The 26,147-nt window shown below is 31.9% G+C and overlaps 1 protein-coding gene across 1 annotated transcript; it reads right to left on the bottom strand.

Annotated features, from left to right (window-relative positions):
* Positions 1-468: 468 nt before the first annotated feature.
* Positions 469-25,936, bottom strand: tyr (tyrosinase). The gene is made up of 5 exons (XM_061925871.1): positions 24,991-25,936; positions 11,083-11,299; positions 2,919-3,066; positions 1,197-1,378; positions 469-1,119 (listed from the first exon to the last, which is right to left on the bottom strand). The coding sequence occupies exons 1-5, from the start codon at positions 25,816-25,818 to the stop codon at positions 872-874; spliced, it is 1,623 nt and encodes a 540-aa protein (XP_061781855.1). The 5' UTR covers positions 25,819-25,936; the 3' UTR covers positions 469-871.
* Positions 25,937-26,147: the final 211 nt, after the last annotated feature.

The following is a 26,147-nucleotide window of genomic DNA, read 5'->3' as shown; positions in this document are numbered from 1 at the left end:
CGATCTACGTTCCCATCCTCACCTATGGTCATGAGCTTTGGGTCATGACGGAAAGGACAAGATCACGGGTACAAGCGGCCCAAATGAGTTTCCTCCGCCGAGTGGCGGGGCTCTCCCTTAGAGATAGGGTGAGAAGCTCTGTCATTCGTGGGGAGCTCAAAGTAAAGCCGCTGCTCCTCCACATGGAGAGGAGCCAGATGAGGTGGTTCGGGCATCTGGTCAGGATGCCACCCGAACGCCTCCCTAGGAAGGTGTTTCGGGCACGTCCGACCGGTAGGAGGCCACGGGGAAGACCCAGGACACGCTGGGAAGACTATCTCTCCCGGCTGGCCTGGGAACGCCTCGGGATCCCCCGGGAGGAGCTGGACGAAGTGGCTGGGGAGAGGGAAGTCTGGGCTTCCCTGCTTAAGCTGCTTCCCCCGCGACCCGACCTCGGATAAGCGGAAGAAGATGGATGGATGGATGGACATATGTATATGTTTGTGACTATCATTGGTACTTTAACTTTAAGAGTCCTCTGTGGGGGTGTGTTATTGACCAGGCAGGGGTCGAAGATGTAAAACTTGACAGTCACGGCTACGACTTAGGGCCGTGTTGTTAGCATTGCGCGTCCAGTTAGCATTGTTAGCATTAAGTGGCGCATCGGTACGACAACGTCTCGTCTTGTGACACCGCTCACACCGAAGGCTCACCAATGTAGCGGGGTGTTATTGACGAGGCAGGTCTTAGAGACAGTCGCAGCTGTGACCATGGGCCGTGTTGTTAGCATTGTGCGTCCAGTTAGCATTGTAAGCATTCCATCCAGGAAAATGTCCCACAGTTCTTCAGTGCCTAGTGTGTGTGTGTGTGTGTGTGTGTGTGTGTGTGTGTGTCACAGAGTGGTGTGATAAGACGCCGAGCCTTCCTCAGAGCTGCTCTGTAGGAGCGGCTGCTGCTCCCCAAAAATGGACCCCCTCTTCCGCCTCCGGTTCCGCCTCCACCGTCTCCTGGCGACGACGGCCAGGACCGCCAGCGCGGCGCTGACCAGCGCCCCCAGGATGCCGGCTCCCAGGAGCCACTGCCAGATCTGCCGGGCCTGCTCCAGGTAAGGGTTCAGGACCTCCTGCACAAACCTCTGACCTGTGGACAGACAGGATGAAGTCACCGCCGGCGAGCGACTAGCAAAACCACGCTCGCGTGTGTGTGTGTGCCCTGACCCGGGTCCAGCAGGTAGGCGTACTCGTATCCCATGGCCTTGTTGGACAGGAAGTAGTCTCCGTTTCGGTACAGAGGCATGAAGGGCACCATGTAGTAGCCGTCGTTGTGGCCGATGGGGGCGTTGGCCAGCGGGTAGGCGGTCCGTGTGGGCTGGTGGGTCCTGAGCCAGCGCTCGAAGATGCTGGACGAGACAAGACCGAGGTCACCGTCAGAATAATTGTACATAAGTTATCACGCAACTTGTTGGCTTTGAGTTCAGGTTGCCCCTGCAGGGTTAGGGTTACGATCCACCCGTGCTTACAAAGCCGTCTTTGATCTTAGCAAGCAAAAGGCGGACAGCTTTTAAACCTCCACTGTGTGTGATGGAATGCGCCGTAGAGGTGTCGGTTTCTCAGATCTTGGACAGTGTGGAGATTGCATATATGTTTAAGAGTTATTTCTTTATTCATAGCCATGTTTAGAGTATCTAGTACTTTTCCATTGTATATTCTGTATACCAGTTTCTCTTTGTCTACATAGGTCTGTTTGGTGTTTTAGACATTGGAATGTGAAGAAAATACATCCCCCTCCTTCCTTCCTGGGAAAGGGAGAGGCATTCCTTTCTGGGGGAGGGTGGGGGACGGGCTGCTTTCCTTGTCAAAGAGTAGTTTTTTCCGTTTGAATGTTAGAACAACTTGAGAAGCCGGTATGAATGTATTGGTCTAGGGCTGTTCTCCTAAAGCTTCAGTAAAACGTGATAATATTCCTATTCTGTCTTGATGGTCCTTCTTACTCAGCATATATGTCATCGAAAGAACTTGGGATTGACTAGTGACTTAAATTCCCTGGGAGGAAGAGCTGGTCGACGCAACAACCTCCACTGTGTGCGATGGAATGCGCCGTAGAGGTGTCGGTTTCTCAGATCTTGGACAGTGTGGAGATTGCATATATGTTTAAGAGTTATTTCTTTATTCATAGCCATGTTTAGAGTATCTAGTACTTTTCCATTGTATATTCTGTATACCAGTTTCTCTTTGTCTACATAGGTCTGTTTGGTGTTTTAGACATTGGAATGTGAAGAAAATACATCCCCCTCCTTCCTTCCTGGGAAAGGGAGAGGCATTCCTTTCTGGGCTGCTTTCCTTGTCAAAGAGTAGTTTTTTCCGTTTGAATGCTAGAACAACTTGAGAAGCCGGTATGAATGTATTGGTCTAGGCTGTTCTCCTAAAGCTTCAGTAAAACGTGATAATATTCCTATTCTGTCTTGATGGTCCTTCTTACTCAGCATATATGTCATCGAAAGAACTTGGGATTGACTAGTGACTTAAATTCCCTGGGAGGAAGAGCTGGTCGACGCAACAACAGCCACAGGAAGGACCTTAGCAGGACCCGGAATCTACGGAGGAGAGAGGGGGCAAACCTGACACCGCTCCAAGCGCCTTTTCTTGGAACTGTTTATGACCCGGTGCGGCAGCTGTTTATGACCCCCTCCTCTTAGAAGCACCTGCAGCTATGTAATCAGGGTATGCCCAAATAAATAAAATAAATGAGGAGGCGTGGAACTTGTTCCTCAGAGCGGCGGGGCGACACTGTACCAGGGTGCAGGTCGACGCGCTCTCCTCATGAGCTACATTTAATCCTGTCTCTGTTTGATTCCTTGCTTCTTGTCTTGTTTAATAGATAGTTTGGCGTTCGAACCTGACAGTCACGGCAAGCCAGGGGCTTTGTCGGGTGTTGCTCACCTGTCTATGAAGGCGTGGTGCAGGAGGAAGATGGGGTCGTTGGCGGACCCTTGCACGAACGACATGGAGCCGTTCATGAAGACGTGCAGGGCGTTGTGCATGGTGCTCTGACCCTGGACCGCCATGCCGCTCTCAGGACTGGCAAAACCTGGAGGGGCGCCATGGAGGTCAATTTGTGTCTGTACTAGGGTTGTCCCCATTCCAAGATTTTGCTACTTTTCCATACTTTTCTAAAAAAATGGGGCCACAAAAATGTCATTATTGTCTTTATTTTAACAACAAATCTTAGGGTACATGAAACATATGTTTATTATTGTAAGTTAGTCCTTAAATAAAATAGTGAACATACGAGACAACTTGTCTTTTAGTAGTAAGTAAACAAACAAAGACTCTTAATTAGTCGTATGCGGTAGTGATGGGTTGATGAGGCGTCATGAAGCGTTTCGACACATTGCAAAACTGTATTGATACTGTGTCGATACTGTGTCACTAAATACTGACATCTGCTGGACATTAAAAATCCCTACAGGCAACCTATGGACCGACTCAACTGACACTGATTTGATGCCCTAGTACAGGGGTCACCAACCTTTTTGAAACCAAAAACTACTTCTTGGGTACTGATTAATGCGAAGGGCTACCAGTTTGATACACACTTAAATAAATAAATATATTGTCATTTGTAAGTTACACGTAAGTGTGATTTAAACAAGAATAGCTAAATAAATACATTTATATATATAAAAAAATGGGTATTTCTGTCTGTCATTCCGTCGTACATTTTTTTTTTTCCTTTTACGGAAGGTTTTTTGTAAAGAATAAATGATGAAAAAAAAACACTTAATTGAACGGTTTAAAAGAGGAGAAAACACGAAAAAAATAAAAATAAAAATTTGAAACATAATTTATCTTCAATTTCGACTCTTTAAAATTCAAAATTTAACCGACAAAAAGAAGAGAAAAACTAGCTAATTTGAATCTTTTTGAAAAAATTAGAAAAATAATTTATGGAACATCAATAGTAATTTTTCCTGATTAAGATACATTTTAGAATTTTGATGACATGTTTTAAATTGGTTAAAATCCAATCTGCACTTTGTTAGAATATTTAACAAATTGGACCAAGCTATATTTCTAACAAAGACAAATCAGTATTTCTTCTAGATTTTCCAGAACAAAAATTTTAAAAGAAATTCAAAATACTTTGAAACAAGATTTAAATTTGATTCTACAGATTTTCTAGATTTGCCAGAATAATTTTTTTGAATTTTAATCATAGTAAGTTTGAAGAAATATTTCACAAATATTCTTCGTCGAAAAACCAGAAGCTAAAATATTTATTATTCTTTACAATAAAAAAATTAATAAATTTACTTGAACATTGATTTAAATTGTCAGGAAAGAAGAGGAAGAAATTTAAAAGGTAAAAAGGTATATTTGTTTAAAAATCCTAAAAATCATTTTTAAGGTTGTGTTTTTTCTCTAAAATTGTATTTCTAAAAGTAATAAGAAGCAAAGTAAAAAAATAAATGCTGAAAAAAAAACACTTAATTGAACGGTTTAAAAGAGGAGAAAACACGAAAAAAATTAAAATAAAATTTTCAATTTCGACTCTTTAAAATTCAAAATTCAGCCGACAAAAAGAAGAGAAAAACTAGCTTATTTGAATCTTTTTTTAAAAAAATAAAAAAAGAATTTATGGAACATCATTAGTAATTTTTCCTGATTAAGATCAATTTTAGAATTTTGATGACATGTTTTAAATTGGTTAAAATCCAATCTGCACTTTGTTAGAATATTTAACAAATTGGACCAAGCTATATTTCTAACAAAGACAAATCAGTATTTCTTCTAGATTTTCCAGAACAAAAATGTTAAAAGAAATTCAAAATACTTTGAAACAAGATTTAAATTTGATTCTACAGATTTTCTAGATTTGCCAGAATAATTTTTTTGAATTTTAATCATAGCAAGTTTGAAGAAATATTTCACAAATATTCTTCGTCGAAAAACCAGAAGCTAAAATATTTATTATTCTTTACAATAATAAAAATAAATAAATTTACTTGAACATTGATTTAAATTGTCAGGAAAGAAGAGGAAGAAATTTAAAAGGTAAAAAGGTATATTTGTTAAAAAAATCCTAAAATCATTTTTAAGGTTGTGTTTTTTCTCTAAAATTGTATTTCTAAAAGTAATAAGAAGCAAAGTAAAAAAATAAATGAATTTATTTAAACAAGTGAAGACCCATCCATCCATCCATTTTCTACCGCTTATTCCAAGTGAAGACCAAGTCTTTAAAATATTTTCTTGGATTTTCAAATTCTATTTGAGTTTTGTCTCTTTTAGAATTAAAAATGTCGAGCAAAGCGAGACCAGCTTGCTAGTAAATAGATAAAATTTAAAAAATAGAGGCAGCTCACTGGTAAGTGCTGCTCTTTGAGCTAGTTTTAGAACAGGCCAGCGGGCGACTGATCTGGTCCTTACGGGCTACCTGGTGACCGCGGGCACCGCGTTGGTGACCCCTGCCCTAGTATATACAATAATATAAACCAAGTCATTGTATTTCATTTAGGATTATTTCATATCTTTATTTAAATAAAAATATATTTTTATCTTTTTTTAGATACAGTCAATAAATAATGTGAACATGTATCATAACATGGAAATCTAAGAGAACGTGTTGTGGATGATTGTGGACTGGGAATTTTTTTAATTTTATTTTTTTACACATTTTTATTTAAAAAAAAAAAAAAAAAAAAAAGTTTGTCCAACGTATTACATTTTAGACGATTTCTCTTCTTAGTTATTATTTCTCCGGCTGTAGAAAAGAGCCGCTCACAGGGCACAGAGGAGGCGACACAGTTGGCGTATCGGTCACGTGACCAAAACAGCTCATGATCGGTCACGTGACTTTCTAAAAGCGGTACGCGCACCGGCACAGGGTTTTGCTCTATGAGCTCGACGCATGCGCCGATGCATCGGTGTTGCCGGACCCATCACTAGTATGCGGTAACATATTGTGTCATTTATACACCTATTATTTTGTACACATTATGAGGGACAAACTGTAAAAATGGATTATTAATCCACTTGTTCATTTACTGCTTATTTTCTGTTTCAACATGTTCTATCTACACTTCTGTTAAAATGTAATAATCACTTATTCTTCTCTTCTTTGATACTTGACATTAGTTTTGGATGATACCACACATTTAGGTATGGATGTGATACCAAGCAGGGCCGGCCCGTGGCATAGGCCGTATAGGCAAATGCTAAGGGCGCCGTCCATCAGGGGGCGCCACGCCAGTGCCACAAATGTTGGAGAAAAAAAAAAGAAAAAAAAAAAGTTGGTACTATTATTTCTAAATACAAAAAATAATCCCACGTTAATTAAAATGCAAAGTAAAGCCTATTTGATAGAAATATTTTTTGTTACAACATTCCTCAAATAGTGACAGAGAATAGAACAAGGATGGACAATTCAACCCTTAACTCAACAATGAGTAGATGAGTGTTATGTGTGTGTAAATGTGTAAATAAATGAACACTGAAATTAAAGTATTTATTTTATTTATTTATATATGTATATATGTATATATATATATATATATATATATATATATATATATATATATATATATATATATATATATATATATATATATATATATGTATATGTAATTAAAAAAAAAAAATATATATATATATACATATATAGCTAGAATTCACTGAAAGTCAAGTATTTCTTATATATATATATCTTAACCACGCCCCCAACCACGCCCCCGCCCCACCCCCGACCACGCGCCCCACCCCCCACCCCCCACCTCCCGAAATCGGAGGTCTCAAGGTTGGCAAGTATGCGTTAGCCTACATGAAATTATTTGTCTGTTACAGAATGTGATAGTAACCTGGCTTTTTAGCATTAAGCTAATGTTACATGATTCGGCAATTGCTAATCAATAAATAGCTAGTTCTGTTTTAAAGTCAGGTTAATATTGTGGAGGGGGCTAAATTGTTATGGAAAATAATAATGTAACGTTAGGTAATTACAGTACTCCCACCTTACATTCCTCAGGGACATTTGTATTAGATCTTTTAAGCAGGTGTTTTTTGTTTACATTGTTATTGCCTTCTGGTTAGCTAATGTTTGCCCTGCAGGTAATAGTCACTTTTCCACCCCTTTATATATTAGGTATAGTTGTAAGTAAAAAAAGGTCAAAGACAAAGCTATTCGGTTTCTTGTGAGTATATACACTTCACTGCCGATGTGGGGGGGGCGCCACCTAAAATCTTGCCTAGGGCGCCAGATTGGTTAGGGCCAGGCTTGATACCAAGGATCATACATTGGTCATATTCAAAGTCCTCACGTGTCCAGGTACGTATTTACTGACTTTATAAACATAATATGGATTTAAAAAAAAGGAAAACATTTTTTATGAGGATAAAAGATATCGATGCAATCATATTAGTATCGACTAGATACGCTATTGTACTTGGTATCATTACAGTGGATGTCAGGTGTAGATCCACCCATGGCGTTTGTTTACATTGTGACGCCGGTGAGCTATTGTATCCTCCTACGGTGTGTAGTGAAGCATGTTTAGCTATTCCTCGTCCTCCAGTGATAATGCTACTTTACTTGTCGCCATGGAGACAAGGATTCGTGATTTAGAAGTAGCTAAAACACTGCGGATGGATGTTAGCACCTCTTCCTGAGGGTGTTTTAGTGTTATAACTTCACCTTTATCTTTACTTTTTACACCAAAATGCGTCCGTTCTCCCTTTTCTGTCTACACACTGTGTCTGCTTGTAAGTACTCTGTGTGTGCGCTGCTGAACATGCTCCTCTGCTTGTAAAACCAGCAATGTCATGACGTCAAACAGGTAAAATAGTACCGTTTTTGATTCATTAGTACCATACAACCCTGGTCTTTATTATGACAGCTTTTTTTATTTTGGACATTGAATTTGGGTTCTGCTTAGGCTGCTGCCCCCGCGACCACACTCCGGATAAGCGGAAGAAAATGGAATTTGATGTCACTGAATTTAATGCCTTTGAATTTTGTGAACTGGATCTAAAATGATGGCGAGAATTTCTTTGAATAACAATTTGTGAGCAAAATGTGTGTGATTAAAAACTCACTTTGGTATTATTCACTGTGTGAAACTTACATGTAAAAAAAAAAAAAAAAGTATAAAAATTAAGTGTAAAAACAAATGTTGTGCAAGTCACATATATATATATATACATATATATATATATATATATATATATATATATATATATATGTATGTGTGGGAAAAAAAATCACAAGACTATTTCATCTCTACAGGCCTGTTTCATGAGGGGGGGTACCCTCAATCATCAGGAGATTTTAATGGGAGCATTCGCATACCATGGTTTATATAGGGCACAGAGTGGGTGGGTACAGGCTGGCATAGGGGCGTGGTGATTGGCTCATGTGTTACCTAGGAGGTGTTTCCGTCTATGGCGGCATGCTGTTACAATTTCGCTGCGCTTGTTGAGGGATGACAGGTCTGGACGGTAAATAATAAACAGTTTTTCTTTCAAGCAAAGGTTGCATCTTTTATTACCACTATTGTAAGGTGTGCTGGATGCAAGAATTTGCCATGTTATTGAATATTCAACATTATTGTCTTTGAGGTCCCAAATGTGTTTGCTGAGTTCTGTGGTATTTCGCAGGTTTGTGTTCCTGAAAGAAGCCTTGTGATTGTTCCATCTGGTTTTGAATTCTCCCTCGGTTAATCCTACATATGTGTCGGATGTGTTAATGTCCTTGCGTATTACCTTAGATTGGTAGACAACTGATGTTTGTAAGCACCCCCCGTTGAGAGGGCAATCAGGTTTCTTTCGACAGTTACATCCTTTGTTGGTTTTGGAGTCGCTCTGTCTGGGGGCCGACGGCTCATTTGCAATTGTTTTGTTGTGGTTTGAGATGATTTGTCGTATATTGTTCATGCAGCTGTAGCTCAATTTAATGTTGTTCTTGTTGAATACTTTTCTTAGGGTGTTGTCTTTGGGAAAGTGTTTGTCAATCAGATTGAGGAATTTGTGTCCAATGTTCGTTGAGATGTTTTTGCTGTATGGGGGGTTGTACCAGATGATGTCGTTTCGTTTTCTGTTCTTTTTTGGCTGGTTTCCTGGCGTGGGTTCATAAGCGAGGGTGAAATTGTATCCGCTTTCATCAAGGGCTTTTTGGTACGGGGGGGTTGCTTGGTCAAATTCAGCTTTGCTAGATGACAGCATCGATAGCTTTTTATTGATTCCGGTAGGTATTCTTTTCGTGGTGGTGGGTGGGTGGTTGCTGTCATGGTGCACGTATTGGAGTGTTGTGTTGGGTTTCGTGAATGGTTGGTAGCTGTTATTTCTCAGGTTGAAAGTGACGTCAAGGAAGTTGACGGTTTGCTTGTTGGCTTCAATCGTGATCCGTAGGCCGTATATATATATATATATATATATATATATATATATATGTATATATATGTATATATATATATATATACATATATATATATATATATATATATATATATATATATATATATATATATATATATATATATATATATATATATAAATAAAATGATTAAATTAATTAAATAATAATATTTTAGTATTCATTAATTATTATTATTGATTTCTCCTCATTCATTGTCAATGGGGAGAAAATTCCGGGAAAACCGGAAATTTTGGGAAAGGGAAAACATGTTTTGCGTTCGATAAATCGGAAGAGTAGTGTGGGTGGATGGTTGAAAGGTCAGAATCTGGCTTAAAAATGGCGCAAAATTAATACGCATATTCTTTTGAATAGGAATTTCCTGAAAATTTTGAAATTTCGGGAAAACCGGTAATTTAAAAAAAATATTGATTTTAGCACAATTGTGCTAAAATATATGAATGGGTTGGTGTTGACATTTTTGGAATCGGTTGACGTAGCAACAGTTTGAATTGAGAATGGGTATTTTTGAATTCCTGGAATTTTTTGTATAAAAACTGGGAATTTGTACAAAAAAAATGAAGCATTTGTTGTCCAAACTAAGAGGAATGTTTTGAAGGTTTTCAAACTGGACACCTCATTGGCTGCTTCTGAGACATGATCAATTGCTTCAGTCTTAATTTGAGTTTTGAAGCAACACATTTTACTGCAATTAATTTTATAACACAGAATTTTTTACACATTAAAATGTAAAACATTAGATTTTAACAAGTGAGTTTTTAAACGAAATAATTTTGCTAACAATTTTTCAATTTTTCAAGTAAAATAACAGTTAAGATAATAATAAAAATAAATTTAAAAAATCCACCCATTTTCTACCGCTTGTCCCTTTTTGGGGTACTAATTTTGCTATTTTTTTAACTAAATAATAGTTAAGATAATAATTAAAAAAAAGAAAGAAATTCAGGTCACAAAATTCAAACAGTTACTGTAAATTCCGGACTATAAGCCGCTATTTTTCTTCCTACACTTTGAACTCTGCGGCTTATAAATTATGGATTTTTCATTTGCTGAGGGCCATAATGCAAATAGTTAAAAAAAAACAAAAAACAAAGACACTAAAAAGGTGTTTTATTGTTGTGCTGTGGCGCCATCTTTTGGAGGAGTTGGCTCACTGCAGGTGCGGCAGTGTCAAGACTGAGCTTTCGAGCCAAAGTTTGGTCTCTTAGACGTCCATAGCGTTTCTACTCGGGTGGATTCTTCATTCATCACTCCAAGCAACGTTTCTAAGTTTTACAATATAACTAAAACAATTCTTACTTACTAAAACGTCCCATGTGTGATGTCTGTAGGAGTGTTTTCATGCATATTTGTACAGGCTATCGTAATGTAATCAAGGTAGCGTCGTTAGCATTAGCTAATATGCTAACACGTTTACAAGTGTCTGTGTTAGTATTATTAACTTACAATAACATTCTTTTTGTATGGTTTCACTTTCACAATTTCCTCAGTAAATTCACCAAAACTAGCGCGGCTAGTGGGTCCATGACCATGACTTCTGTTTTGTTTGATCTGCCGTTTTACTGCCTTGTTGCAGACACCGTTTGGAGACAATTAAGGTATGTAAATAAACATTTACAGAATATTTCTGTGTAAATAACTCATTTAACAACATGTGTGTGTGTGTGTAGCGTTTTGTACCCTCAAGGACGTTCCTGAAGCTCATGTTGGCGAATCGGTCCATGGTACCGGTCTCGTACTGGGGGAGGCCCACGGTGAAGTCCACGTCGGTGGACGTCGGGAGTCGCTGCACGCGGCTGGTGTCGTGGTTGCCAGGGTTACGCAACAGCGGCCCCTCCCCGGTGGCATTGCACAACACCTCCCGCCTGTTGTATTCCTCCGGCTGAGTGCAGATGACCTACGGGTGCACCAAAATACACCAGGGTGATGAATATGTATGAATAATAATATATTATTATTTAATTAATTTATAATTTAATAATTTTATATATATATACATATATATATATATATATATATATATATATATATATATATATATATATATATATATATATATATATATATATATATATATATATATATATCTGTATATATATATATATATATATATATATCTGTATATATATATATATATATAAAATTATTAAATTATAAATTAATTAAATAATAATATATTTAATTTCAAATCCAATGTGGATTGTATCATTCTGATTCATTGTCAGTGGGGAGAAAATGAATCATGGAATCAATAATAATAAATTAAATTATCAATGAAATCATAAAATAATTAATTAAATCTTGAAATAATAAATCCATAATTAAATTATTAACAAAATATTGAACAAGTAAATAATTAATTAGATCATGGAATAATTAAATAATGAAATCAATAATATATTATTATACACCAGGGTGATGAATATGTATGAATAATAATATATTATTATTTAATTAATTTATAATTTAATAATTATATATATATATATATATATATATATATATATATATATATATATATATATATATATATATATATATATATATAAAATTATTAAATATATATATATATATATATATATATATATAAATATATATATATATATAAAATTATTAAATTATAAATTAATTAAATAATAATATATTATTATTCATACATATTCATCACCCTGGTGTATAATAATATATAATTATTTAATTAATTTATAATTTAATAATTTTATATATATATATATATATATATATATATATATATATATATATATATATATATATATATATAAAAATATAAAATTATTAAATTATAAATTAATTAAATAATAATATATTATTATTCATTAATTATTATTATTAATTTCTCCCCAATTTTCCTAAAAGATATGAATGGGTTGGTGTTGGCATTTTTGGAATCGGTTGAAAAATGCTGACGTAGCAACAGTTTGAATTGAGAATGGATTTTTTTGAATTCCTGGAATTTTTTTGTATAAAAACTGGGAATTTGTACAAAAAAAATGAAGCATCTGTTGTCCAAACTAAGAGGAATGTTTTGAAGGTGGAATGGCCAAAAACGAATGAAGATTGTGACATCTTTCCAGGAAGAGTTGAAAATAGGGCTTTGGGAAATCCTGAATTCCTGGAAAAATGAAAGGTCGGAATCAGGTTTAAAAATGGCGCAAAATGAATATGTCCATTTATTTGAATGGGAATTTCCTGGACATTTTGGGATTTAGGCAAAACCGGGAATTTTTGAAAATATTGATAATTTGTTTTGCGTTCGATAAATCGGAAGAGTAGTGTGGGTGGATGGTTGAAAGGTCGGAATCGGGCTTAAAAATGGCGCAAAATTAATACGCCTATTCTTTTGAATAGGAATTTACTGAAAATTTGGAAATTTCGGGAAAACCGGTAATTTCAAAAAAATATTGATTTTAGCACAATTGTCCTAAAAGATATGAATGGGTTGGTGTTGACATTTTTGGAATCGGTTGAGGTAGCAACAGTTTGAATTGAGAATGGGTATTTTTGAATTCCTGGAATTTTTTTGTATAAAAACTGGGAATTTGTACAAAAAAAATGAAGCATCTGTTGTCCAAACTAAGAGGAATGTTTTGAAGGTGGAATGGCCAAAAAACGAATGAAGATTGTGACATCTTTCCAGGAAGAGGTGAAAATAGGGCTTTGGGAAATCCTGAATTCCTGGAATTTTTTTTTAACTTGAAAAATGCTTAGTAGTGTGGGTGGATGGTTGAAAGGTCGGAATCAGGTTTAAAAATGACGCAAAATGAATATGTCCATTTATTTGAATGGGAATTTCCTGGAAATTTGGGGATTTCGGCAAAACCGGGAATTTTTGAAAATATTGATACTAGCACAATTTTCCTAAAAGATATGAATGGGTTGGTGTTGGAATTTTTGGAATCGGTTGAAAAATGCTGACGTAGCAACAGTTTGAATTGAGAATGGGTATTTTTGAATTCCTGGAATTTTTTGTATAAAAACCGGGAATTTGTACAAAAAAAATGGAACATTTGTTGTCCAAACTAAGAGGAATGTTTTGAAGGTGGAATGGCCAAAAACGAATGAAGATTGTGACATCTTTCCAGGAAGAGGTGAAAATAGGGCTTTGGGAAATCCTGAATTCCTGGAATTTTTTTTAACTTGAAAAATGCTTAGTAGTGTGGGTGGATGGTTGAAAGGTCGGAATCAGGTTTAAAAATGGCGCAAAATGAATATGTCCATTTATTTGAATGGGAATTTCCTGGAAATTTTGGGATTTCGGCAAAACTGGGAATTTTTGAAAATATTGATACTAGCACAATTTTCCTAAAAGATATGAATGGGTGGTGTTGGAATTTTTGGAATCGGTTGAAAAATGCTGACATAGCAACAGTTTGAATTGAGAATGGTTTTTTTTGAATTCCTGGAATTTTTTGTATAAAAACCGGGAATTTGTACAAAAAAAAATGGAACATTTGTTGTCCAAACTAAGAGGAATGTTTTGAAGGTGGAATGGCCAAAAACAGTTGAAAAATAAAGACTGTGGAAACTTTCCAGGAAGAGGTGAAAAAAGGGCTTTGGAAAAGTGGGAATTCCTGGAATTGTATTTTTACTTGAAAATTGGTAGTTTGATTGTCCAGGATAGTGGAGTGTGTGGATGTTGGAACGGTTCCAAATCGGATAAGAAATATGGGATATGCAGTAGATTGTATAATGCCTATTCATTGTCAATGGGGAGAAAATGCCAGGAAATTACGGGAAAACTGGAAATTTTGGGAAAGGGAAAATATGTTTTGCGTTCGATATATCGGAAGAGTAGTGTGGGTGGATGGTTGAAAGGTCGGAATCGGGTTTAAAAATGTCGCAAAATGAATATGTCCATTCTTTTGAATGGGAATTTCCTGGAAATTTGGGGATTTCGGCAAAACCGGGAATTTTTGAAAATATTGATACTAGCACAATTGTCCTAAATTGTATGAATGGGTTGGTGTTGGCATTTTTGGAATCAGTTGAAAAATGTTGACATAGTAACAGTTTTAATTGAGAATGATTCCTGGAATGTCGGGAAAACTGGGAATTTGTACAGAAAAAAAAAATAGGAGCATTTGTTGTCACAACTAAGAGGTAATGCTTTGAAGGTGGAATGGACAAAAACGGTTGAAAAATGTGGACTGCGAAAACTTTCCAGGAAGAGATGAAAATAGCGTTTTGGAAAACTGGGAATTCTTGGAATTCCTGGAATTTTTGGAACTTGGAAAATGGTAGTTTGATTGTCCAGGGTGAGTGGAGTGTGTGGATGGTGGAACAGTTTCAAATCCGAAATGTGGGATATGAAGTAGATTTTATTAATGCTTATTCGTTGTCAATGGGGAGAACATTCTGGGAAATTCCAGGAAAACCGGAAATTTTGGTAAAGGGAAAAGATGTTTTGCGTTTGATGAATCGAAAGAGTAGTGTGGGTGGATGGTTGAAAGGTTGGAATCGGGTTTAAAAAAGGGCCAAAATGAATATGTCCACTTATTTGAATGGGAATTTCCTGGAAATTTGGGGATTTCGGGAAAACTGGGATATTTTGAAAATATTAATAATAATACGAGCAAAATTGTCCTAAAATATGTGAATGGGTTGGTGGTGCCATTTTTGGAATCGGTTGAAAAATGTTGATGTAGTAACAGTTTGAATTGAGAATGGGTATTTTGGTGTTCCTGGAATTTCAGGAAAATTGGGAATTTGTACAAAAGAAACCAAAACAAATATTTGTTGTCCAAACTAAGAGAAATGTTTTGAAAGTGGGATGGTAAAAAATGGTTCAAAAATATGGACTGGGAAAACTTTCCAGGAAGAGATGAAAATAGGGCTTTGGAAAACCGGAAATTCCTGGAATTTTTTTTTTTTTACTTGAAAAATGATAGTTTGATTGTTCAGGGTGAGTGGAGTGTGTGGATGGTGGAACACTTTCAAATCCGAAATGTGGGATATGAAGTAGATTTTATTAATGCTTATTCGTTGTCAATGGAGAGAACATTCCGGGAAATTCCAGGAAAACCGGAAATTTTGGTAAAGGGAAAAGATGTTTTGCGTTTGATAAATCGAAAGAGTAGTGTGGGTGGATGGTTGAAAGATTGGAATCGGGTTTAAAAATGGCGCAAAATGAATATGTCCATTCATTTGAATGGGAATTTCCTGGAAATTCGGGAAAACTGGGATTTTTTTGAAAATATTAATAATACGAGCACAATTTTTCTAAAATAAGTGAATGGGTTGGTCGTGCCATTTTTGGAATCGGTTGAAAAATGTTGATGTAGTAACAGTTTGAATTAAGAATGGGTATTTTGGTGTTCCTGGAATTTCGGGAAAATTGGGAAGTTGTACAAAAGAAAACAAAAAAATTTTTTTTTGTCCAAAGTAAGGGGAATGTTTTGAAAGTGGAATGGTAAAAAATGGTTCAAAAATATGGACTGGGAAAACTTTCCAGGAAGAGATGGAAAACCGGAAATTCCTGGAATTTTTTTTTTACTTGAAAAATGGTAGTTTGATTGTCCAGGGTGAGTGGAGTGTGTGGATGGTGGAACAGTTTCAAATCCGAAATGTGGGATATGAAGTAGATTTTATTAATGCTTATACGTTGTCAATGGGGAGAACATTCCGGGAAATTCCAGAAAAAACGGAAATTTTGGTAAAGGGAAAATATGTTTTGCGTTAGATAAATCGAAAGAGTAGTGTGGGTGGATGGTTGAAAGGTTGGAATCAGGTTTAAAAACGGCGCAAAATGAATATGTCCATTCATTTGAATGGGAATTTCCTGGAAATTCAGGAAAACTGGGATTTTTTTGAAAATATTAATAATACGAGCACAATTTTTCTAAAATATGTGAATGGGTTGGTGGTGCCATTTTTGGAATCGGTTGAAAAATGTTGACGTAGTAACAGTTTGAATTGAGAATGGGTATTTTGGTGTTCCTGGAATTTCAGAAAAATTGGGAATTTGTACAAAAGAAACCAAAACAAATATTTGTTGTCCAAACTAAGAGGAATGTTTTGAAAGTGGAATGGTAAAAAATGGTTCAAAAATATGGACTGGGAAAACTTTCCAGGAAGAGATGAAAATAGGGCTTTGGAAAACCGGAAATTCCTGGAATTTTTTTTTTTACTTGAAAAATGGTAGTTTGATTGTCCAGAGTGAGTGGAGTGTGTGGATGGTGGAACAGTTTCAAATCCAAAATGTGGGATATGAAGTAGATTTTATTATTGCTTATTCGTTGTCAATGGGGAGAACATTCCGGGAAATTCCAGAAAAAACGGAAATTTGGGTAAAGGGAAAAGATGTTTTGCGTTAGATAAATCGAAAGAGTAGTGTGGGTGGATGGTTGAAAGGTTGGAATCGGGTTTAAAAATGGCGCAAAATGAATATGTCCATTTATTTGAATGGGAATTTCCTGGAAATTTGGGGATTTCGGGAAAGCTAGGATTTTTTGAAAATATTAATAATACGAGCAAAATTGTCCTAAAATATGTGAATGGGTTGGTGGTGCCATTTTTGGAATCGGTTGAAAAATGTTGATGTTGTAACAGTTTGAATTGAGAATGGGTATTTTGGTGTTCCTGGAATTTTGGGAAAATTGGGAATTTGTACAAAAGAAACCAAAAAAAATATTTGTTGTCCAAGTTAAGAGGAATGTTTTGAAAGTGGAATGGTACAAAATGGTTCAAAAATATGGACTGGGAAAACTTTCCAGGAAGAGATGAAAATAGGGCTTTGGAAAACCGGAAATTCCTGGAATTTTTTTTTTTACTTGAAAAATGGTAGTTTGATTGTCCAGGGTGAGTGGAGTGTGTGGATGGTGGAACACTTTCAAATCCGAAATGTGGGATATGAAGTAGATTTTATTAATGCTTATTCGTTGTCAATGGGGAGAACATTCCGGGAAATTCCAGGAAAACCGGAAATTTTGGTAAAGGGAAAAGATGTTTTGCGTTTGATAAATCGAAATAGTAGTGCGGGTGGATGGTTGAAAGATTGGAATCGGGTTTAAAAATGGCGCAAAATGAATATGTCCATTCATTTGAATGGGAATTTCCTGGAAATTCGGGAAAACTGGGATTTTTTTGAAAATATTAAAAATACGAGCAAAATTTTTCAAAAATATGTGAATGGGTTGGTCGTGCCATTTTTGGAATCGGTTGAAAAATGTTGATGTCGTAACAGTTTGAATTGAGAATGGGTATTTTGGTGTTCCTGGAATTTCAGGAAAATTGGGAATTTGTACAAAAGAAACCAAAACAAATATTTGTTGTCCAAACTAAGAGGAATGTTTTGAAAGTGGAATAGTAAAAAAATGGTTCAAAAATATGGACTGGGAAAACTTTCCAGGAAGAGATGAAAATAGGGCTTTGGGAAATCGGAAATTCCTGGAATTTTTTTTTTTACTTGAAAAATGGTAGTTTGATTGTCCATTGTCAGTGGGGAGAAAATTAATAATGGAATCAATAATAATAAATTAAATTATCAATGAAATCATAAAATAATTAATTAAATCTTGAAATAATAAAATCCATAATTAAATTATTAACAAAATATTGAACAAGTAAATAATTAATTCGATCATGAAATAATTAAATAATGAAATCAATAAAAAATTAAATTAAATTATGAAAAAAATAAAATGCACACTTAAATGACTAATTAAACAGCAAAAAAGTAATTAAACGATAAATAAGTAATTCAATATTGACCTAATTGTGAAAAAAAAATCATCAAATTATGAAATTGATAATGAATTTATTAATTAAATTATGAAAAAAATAAAATCCACACTTAAATGATTAAATTATCAATGAAATCATAAAATAATTAATTAAATCTTGAAATAATACAATCCATAATTAAATTATTGATAAAATATTGAACAAGTAAATAATTAATTAGATCATGAAATAATTAAATAATGAAATCAACAATAAATTAAATTAATTAAATTGTGAAAAAAATAAAATGCACACTTAAACAGCGAAAAAGTAATTAAACGATAAATAAGTAATTCAATATTGACCTAATTGTGAAAAAAAATCATCAAATTATGAAATTGATAATTAATTTATTAATTAAATTATGAAAAAAATAAAATCCACACTTAAATGATTAATTAAACATTGAAAAAGTAATCAAGCGATAAATAAGTAATTCAATATTGACCTAATTGTGAAAAGAAAATCATCAAATTATGAAATTGATAATGAATTTATTAATTAAATTATGAAAAAAATAAAATCCACACTTAAATGATTAATTAAACATTGAAAAACTAATTAAGCGATAAATAAGTAATTAAATATTGACCTAATTGTGAAAAAAAATCATCAAATTATGAAATTGATAATGAATTTATTAATTAAATTATGAAAAAAATAAAATCCACACTTAAATGATTAATTAAACATTGAAAAAGTAATTAAGCGATAAATAAGTAATTCAATATTGACCTAATTGTGAAAAGAAAATCATCAAATTATGAAATTGATAATGAATTTATTAATTCAATTATGAAAAAAATAAAATCCACACTTAAACGATTAATTAAACATTGAAAAAGTAATTAAGCGATAAATAAGTAATTCAATATTGACCTAATTGTGAAAAGAAAATCATCAAATTATGAAATTGATAATGAATTTATTAATTAAATTATGAAAAAAATAAAATCCACACTTAAATGATTAATTAAACATTGAAAAAGTAATTAAGCGATAAACAAGTAATTCAATATTGACCTAATTGTGAAAAGAAAATCATCAAATTATGAAATTGATAATGAATTTATTAATTGAATTATGAAAAAAATAAAATCCACACTTAAATGATTAATTAAACATTGAAAAACTAATTAAGCGATAAACAAGTAATTCAATATTGACCTAATTGTGAAAAGAAAATCATCAAATTATGAAATTGATAATGAATTTATTAATTGAATTATGAAAAAAATAAAATCCACACTTAAATGATTAATTAAACATTGAAAAACTAATTAAGCGATAAATAAGTAATTCAATATTGACCTAATTGTGAAAAGAAAATCATCAAATTATGAAATTGATAATGAATTTATTAATTAAATTATGAAAAAAATAAAATCCACACTTAAATGATTAATTAAACATTGAAAAACTAATTAAGCGATAAATAAGTAATTCAATATTGACCTAATTGTGAAAAGAAAATCATCAAATTATGAAATTGATAATGAATTTATTAATTAAATTATGAAAAAAATAAAATCCACACTTAAATGATTAAATTATCAATGAAATCATAAAATAATTAATTAAATCTTGAAATAATACAATCCATAATTAAATTATTGATAAAATATTGAACAAGTAAATAATTAATTAGATCATGAAATAATTAAATAATGAAATCAATAATAAATTAAATTAATTAAATTATGAAAAAATAAAATGCACACTTAAATGACTAATTAAACAGCGAAAAAGTAATTAAACGATAAATAAGTAATTCAATATTGACCTAATTGTGAAAAGAAAATCATCAAATTATGAAATTGATAATGAATTTATTAATTAAATTATGAAAAAAATAAAATCCACACTTAAATGATTTATTAAACATTGAAAAAGTAATTAAGCGATAAATAAGTAATTGAATATTGACCTAATTCTGAAAAGAAAATCAGCAAATTATGAAATTGATAATGAATTTATTAATTACATTATGAAAAAAAATAAAATCCACACTTAAATGATTAATTAAACATTGAAAAAGTAATTAAGCGATAAATAAGTAATTAAATATTGAACTAATTGTGAAAAAAATCATCAAATTATGAAATTGATAATGAATTTATTAATTAAATTATGAAAAAAATAAAATCCACACTTAAATGATTAATTAAACATTGAAAAAGTAATTAAGCGATAAATAAGTAATTAAATATTGAACTAATTGTGAAAAGAAAATCATCAAATTATGAAATTGATAATGAATTTATTAATTAAATTATGAAAAAAAGAAAATCCACACTTAAATGATTAATTAAACATTGAAAAAGTAATTAAGCGATAAATAAGTAATTGAATATTGACCTAATTGTGAAAAGAAAATCATCAAATTATGAAATTGATAATGAATTTATTAATTAAATTATGAAAAAAATAAAATGCACACTTAAATGATTAATTAAACAGCGAAAAAGTAATTAAACGATAAATAAGTAATTCAATATTGACCTAATTGTAAAAAAAATCATCAAATTATGAAATTGATAATGAATTTATTAATTAAATTATGAAAAAAAAAAAATCCACACTTAAATGATTAATTAAACATTGAAAAAGTAATTAAGCGATCAATAAGTAATTCAATATTGACCTAATTGTGAAAAAAAATCATCAAATTATGAAATTGATAATGAATTTATTAATTAAATTATAAAAAAAAAAAAAATCCACACTTAAATGATTAATTAAACATTGAAAAAGTAATTCAGCAATAAATAAGTAATTAAATATTGACCTTAATTGTGAAAAGAAATCATCAAATTATGAAATTGATAATGAATTTATTAATTAAATTATGAAAAAAATAAAATCCACACTTAAATGATTAATTAAACATTGAAAAGTAATTAAGCGATAAATAAGTAATTAAATATTGACCTAATTGTGAAAAAAAATCATCAAAATATGAAATTGATAATGAATTTATTAATTAAATTATGAAAAAAATAAAATCCACACTTAAATGATTAATTAAACAGCGAAAAAGTAATTAAACGATAAATAAGTAATTCAATATTGACCTAATTGTGAAAAGAAAATCATCAAATTATGAAATTGATAATGAATTTATTAATTAAATTATGAAAAAAATAAAACCCACACTTAAATGATTAATTAAACATTGAAAAATTAATTAAGCGATAAATAAGTAATTCAATATTGACCTAATTGTGAAAAAAAATCATCAAATTATGAAATTGATGATGAATTTATTAATTAAATTATGAAACAAATAAAATCCACACTTAAATGATTAAATTATCAATGAAATCATAAAATAATTAATTAAATCTTGAAATAATACAATCCATAATTAAATTATTGATAAAAGATTGAACAAGTAAATAATTAATTAGATCATGAAATAATTAAATAATGAAATCAATAATAAATTAAATTAATTAAATTATGAAAAAAATAAAATGCACACTTAAATGATTAATTAAACAGCGAAAAAGTAATTAAACGATAAATAAGTAATTCAATATTGACCTAATTGTGAAAAAAAATCATCAAATCATGAAATTGATAATGAATTTATTAATTAAATTATGAAAAAAATAAAATCCACACTTAAATGATTAAATTATCAATGAAATCATAAAATAATTAATTAAATCTTGAAATAATACAATCCATAATTAAATTATTGATAAAATATTGAACAAGTAAATAATTAATTAGATCATGAAATAATTAAACAATGACATCAATAATAAATTAAATTAATTAAATTATGAAAAAAATAAAATGCACACTTAAATGATTAATTAAACAGCGAAAAAGTAATTAAACGATAAATAAGTAATTCAATATTGACCTAATTGTGAAAAAAATCATCAAATTATGAAATTGATAATGAATTTATTAATTAAATTATGAAAAAAATTAAATCCACACTTAAATGATTAAATTATCAATGAAATCATAAAATAATTAATTAAATCTTGAAATAATACAATCCATAATTAAATTATTGATAAAATATTGAACAAGTAAATAATTAATTAGATCATGAAATAATTAAATAATGAAATCAATAATAAATTAAATTAATTAAATTATGAAAAAAATAAAATGCACACTTAAATGATTAATTAAACAGCAAAAAAGTAATTAAACGATAAATAAGTAATTCAATATTGACCTAATTGTGAAAAAAAATCATCAAATTATGAAATTGATAATGAATTTATTAATTAAATTATGCAAAAAATAAAATCCACACTTAAATGATTAATTAAACATTGAAAACGTAATTAAGCGATAAATAAGTAATTAAATATTGAACTAATTGTGAAATAAAAATCATCAAATTATGAAATTGATAATGACTTTATTAATTAAATTATGAAAAAAATAAAATCCACACTTAAATGATTAATTAAACATTGAAAAACTAATTAAGCGATAAATAAGTAATTCAATATTGACCTAATTCTGAAAAGAAAATCATCAAATTATGAAATTGATAATGAATTTATTAATTAAATTATGAAAAAAATAAAATCCACACTTAAATGATTAATTAAACATTGAAAAAGTAATTAAGCGATAAATAAGTAATTCAAAATTGACCTAATTATGAAAAGAAAATCATCAAATTATGAAATTGATAATGAATTTATTAATTAAATTATGAAAAAAATAAAATTCACACTTAAATGATTAATTAAACAGCGAAAAAGTAATTAAACGATAAATAAGTAATTCAATATTGACCTAATTGTGAAAAGAAAATCATCAAATTATGAAATTGATAATGAATTTATTAATTAAATTATGAAAAAAATAAAATCCACACTTAAATGATTAATTAAACATTGAAAAAGTAATTAAGCGATAAATAAGTAATTCAATATTGACCTAATTGTGAAAAGAAAATCATCAAATTATGAAATTGATAATGAATTTATTAATTAAATTATGAAAAAAATAAAATCCACACTTAAATGATTAATTAAACATTGAAAAAGTAATTAAGCGATAAATAAGTAATTCAATATTGACCTAATTGTGAAAAGAAAATCATCAAATTATGAAATTGATAATGAATTTATTAATTAAATTATGAAAAAAATAAAATCCACACTTAAATGATTAATTAAACATTGAAAAACTAATTAAGCGATAAATAAGTAATTAAATATTGAACTAATTGTGAAAAGAAAATCATCAAATTATGAAATTGATAATGAATTTATTAATTAAATTATGAAAAAAATAAAATCCACACTTAAATGATTAAATTATCAATGAAATCATAAAATAATTAATTAAATCTTGAAATAATACAATCCATAATTAAATTATTGATAAAATATTGAACAAGTAAATAATTAATTAGATCATGAAATAATTAAACAATGAAATCAATAATAAATTAAATTAATTAAATTATGAAAAAAATAAAATGCACACTTAAATGATTAATTAAACAGCGAAAAAGTAATTAAACGATAAATAAGTAATTCAATATTGATCTAATTGTGAAAAAAATCATCAAATTATGAAATTGATAATGAATTTATTAATTAAATTATGAAAAAAATAAAATCCACACTTAAATGATTAAATTATCAATGAAATCATAAAATAATTAATTAAATCTTGAAATAATACAATCCATAATTAAATTATTGATAAAATATTGAACAAGTAAATAATTAATTAGATCATGAAATAATTAAACAATGAAATCAATAATACATTAAATTAATTAAATTATGAAAAAAATAAAATGCACACTTAAATGATTAATTAAACAGCGAAAAAGTAATTAAACGATAAATAAGTAATTCAATATTGATCTAATTGTGAAAAAAATCATCAAATTATGAAATTGATAATGAATTTATTAATTAAATTATGAAAAAAATAAAATCCACACTTAAATGATTAAATTATCAATGAAATCATAAAATAATTAATTAAATCTTGAAATAATACAATCCATAATTAAATTATTGATAAAATATTGACCAAGTAAATAATTAATTAGATCATGAAATAATTAAATAATTAAATAAATAATAAATTAAATTAATTAAATTATGAAAAAAATAAAATGCACACTTAAATGATTAATTAAACAGCGAAAAAGTAATTAAACGATAAATAAGTAATTCAATATTGACCTAATTGTGAAAAAAACCATCAAATTATGAAATTGATAATGAATTTATTAATTAAATTATGAAAAAAATAAAATCCACACTTAAATGATTAATTAAACATTGAAAAAGTAATTAAGCGATAAATAAGTAATTAAATAATGACCTAATTCTGAAAAGAAAATCATCAAATTATGAAATTGATAATGAATGTATTAATTAAATTATGAACAAAATAAAATCCACACTTAAATGATTAATTAAACATTGAAAAAGTAATTAAACGATAAATAAGTAATTCAATATTGACCTAATTGTGAAAAAAAAATCATCAAATTATGAAATTGATAATGAATTTATTAATTAAATTATGAAAAAAATAAAATCCACACTTAAATGATTAATTAAACATTGAAAACGTAATTAAGCGATAAATAAGTAATTAAATATTGAACTAATTGTGAAATAAAAATCAAATCAAATTATGAAATCAATAATAATAATAATAATAATTAAATATTGAAATAAATAATTAAACCATGTTATAAAAGAATATACTTTTCATGAAATAAAAATTATATATTTAATTTCAAGTAAAACTATTTATTAAAATGTTGAATCAATTATTTAAATATTGTTTTAGTTATTATTGAATAAAAAGCGAAGGAAACATTCTTGCCTTCCACGACGAGAAGACGGAGGCGGGGCTGATGAGGTTGGGGTCGACGGAGCTCCGCCCCCCCATCAAGCGGTCGGTGCACACCTGGCACGAGCCGGCGTCCCTCCAGTCCCAGTAGGGGAGGGTGAAGTTGAAGTCCCCCGTCATCTTCCTGATCTGATGCTCCCAGTGCAGCAGGAAGACGCGGTGCCACGGCAGGAAGGCGGCGGACTCGTGGGCGAAGTCGATGTCGGCCCAGACGTTGCCCGCCCCCCCCAGCAGGGCGTCGCGCGACACGTAGTAGTGCATCCACACGAACAGGTCGTAGGAGTTGATGTCGGAGAACATGGGGGTCTCCCCGTTCTCGCCCATCTCCCACCTGGTTGCCGTGGCGATGACGTAGTCCGGGTTGATGGTGTTCTTGGCCAGGTTCAGGTAGGAGATGAACTTCTGCTGCTCGCCCGCCGACAGGCTCATGATGTTCCTGCGCACCGACTCCCGGTACTCGGCGCAGTTGGCCCCCCGGTAGCCGAAGCGGCACTCCCCGCAGTCGGCGCCGCCGTAGTTCCCGGCGCAGCGGCAGGTGCGGTTGTAGAACGCCAGCGGCCAGCGCTCCCTGTCGTCCACCCCGCTGTGCGGGTACTGCGGCCCGTGCGGCTCCTCCGACACCTCCACGTCGGCGCAGAAACCGCGGCCCGACAGGGCGCCGCAGGCCGAGCCGTCCCCGGCCCACGCCGGGCAGCACTCTTTGGTCCGCAGGCCCTCGGAGTTGGCGCACGGGCGCGGGAACTGGCAGAAGGAGGCGGCGAGAAGCTGCCAAAGAAGCCCGGCGACAAACGCGCTCCTCATGGTGGTCACCTGCGGAGACCCCGGAATCTTACCAGGAACTTTATTTCTTACCACCGTGTCTTGACTTGACTGGGCTTCTCTGCTTGGGCTGCTGCACCCGTCGCACGGAACAAGACGGATAGATGGATGAACCTTCCACTCCTCTCTCTCTCTTTGCATCCAACCGACCTCTCCTGCTGCCCGCCGCTCACTGAGCGGGTTTAGGGGCCGTCCTCCCACAAAGTGTGTGTGTGTGTGTGTGTGTGTGTGTGTGTGTGTGTGTGTGTGTGTGAGTGTGTGTGTGTGTTCCTGTATTCTACCCTTCTTGAGACATCAACAGGGAAAAGTAT

Source organism: Nerophis lumbriciformis, linkage group LG30 (genome assembly GCF_033978685.3).
Source record: "Nerophis lumbriciformis linkage group LG30, RoL_Nlum_v2.1, whole genome shotgun sequence".
NCBI lineage: Eukaryota > Metazoa > Chordata > Actinopteri > Syngnathiformes > Syngnathidae > Nerophis > Nerophis lumbriciformis.
The sequence above is the reverse complement of the archived record's forward strand: the minus strand, read 5'-3'. Positions and strand labels throughout refer to the sequence as shown.

Excerpts from the sequence above, each read along its gene's own strand:
- tyr (XM_061925871.1), bottom strand. The coding sequence starts at position 25,818 with ATGAGGAGCGCGTTTGTCGCCGGGCTTCTTTGGCAGCTTCTCGCCGCC. Across the intron at positions 3,067-11,082 it reads CTTCAGGAACGTCCTTGAGG|GTTTTGCCAGTCCTGAGAGC; the intron begins GTACAAAACGCT and ends GCGCCCCTCCAG. Across the intron at positions 1,120-1,196 it reads CGCCTACCTGCTGGACCCGG|GTCAGAGGTTTGTGCAGGAG; the intron begins GTCAGGGCACAC and ends GTCTGTCCACAG.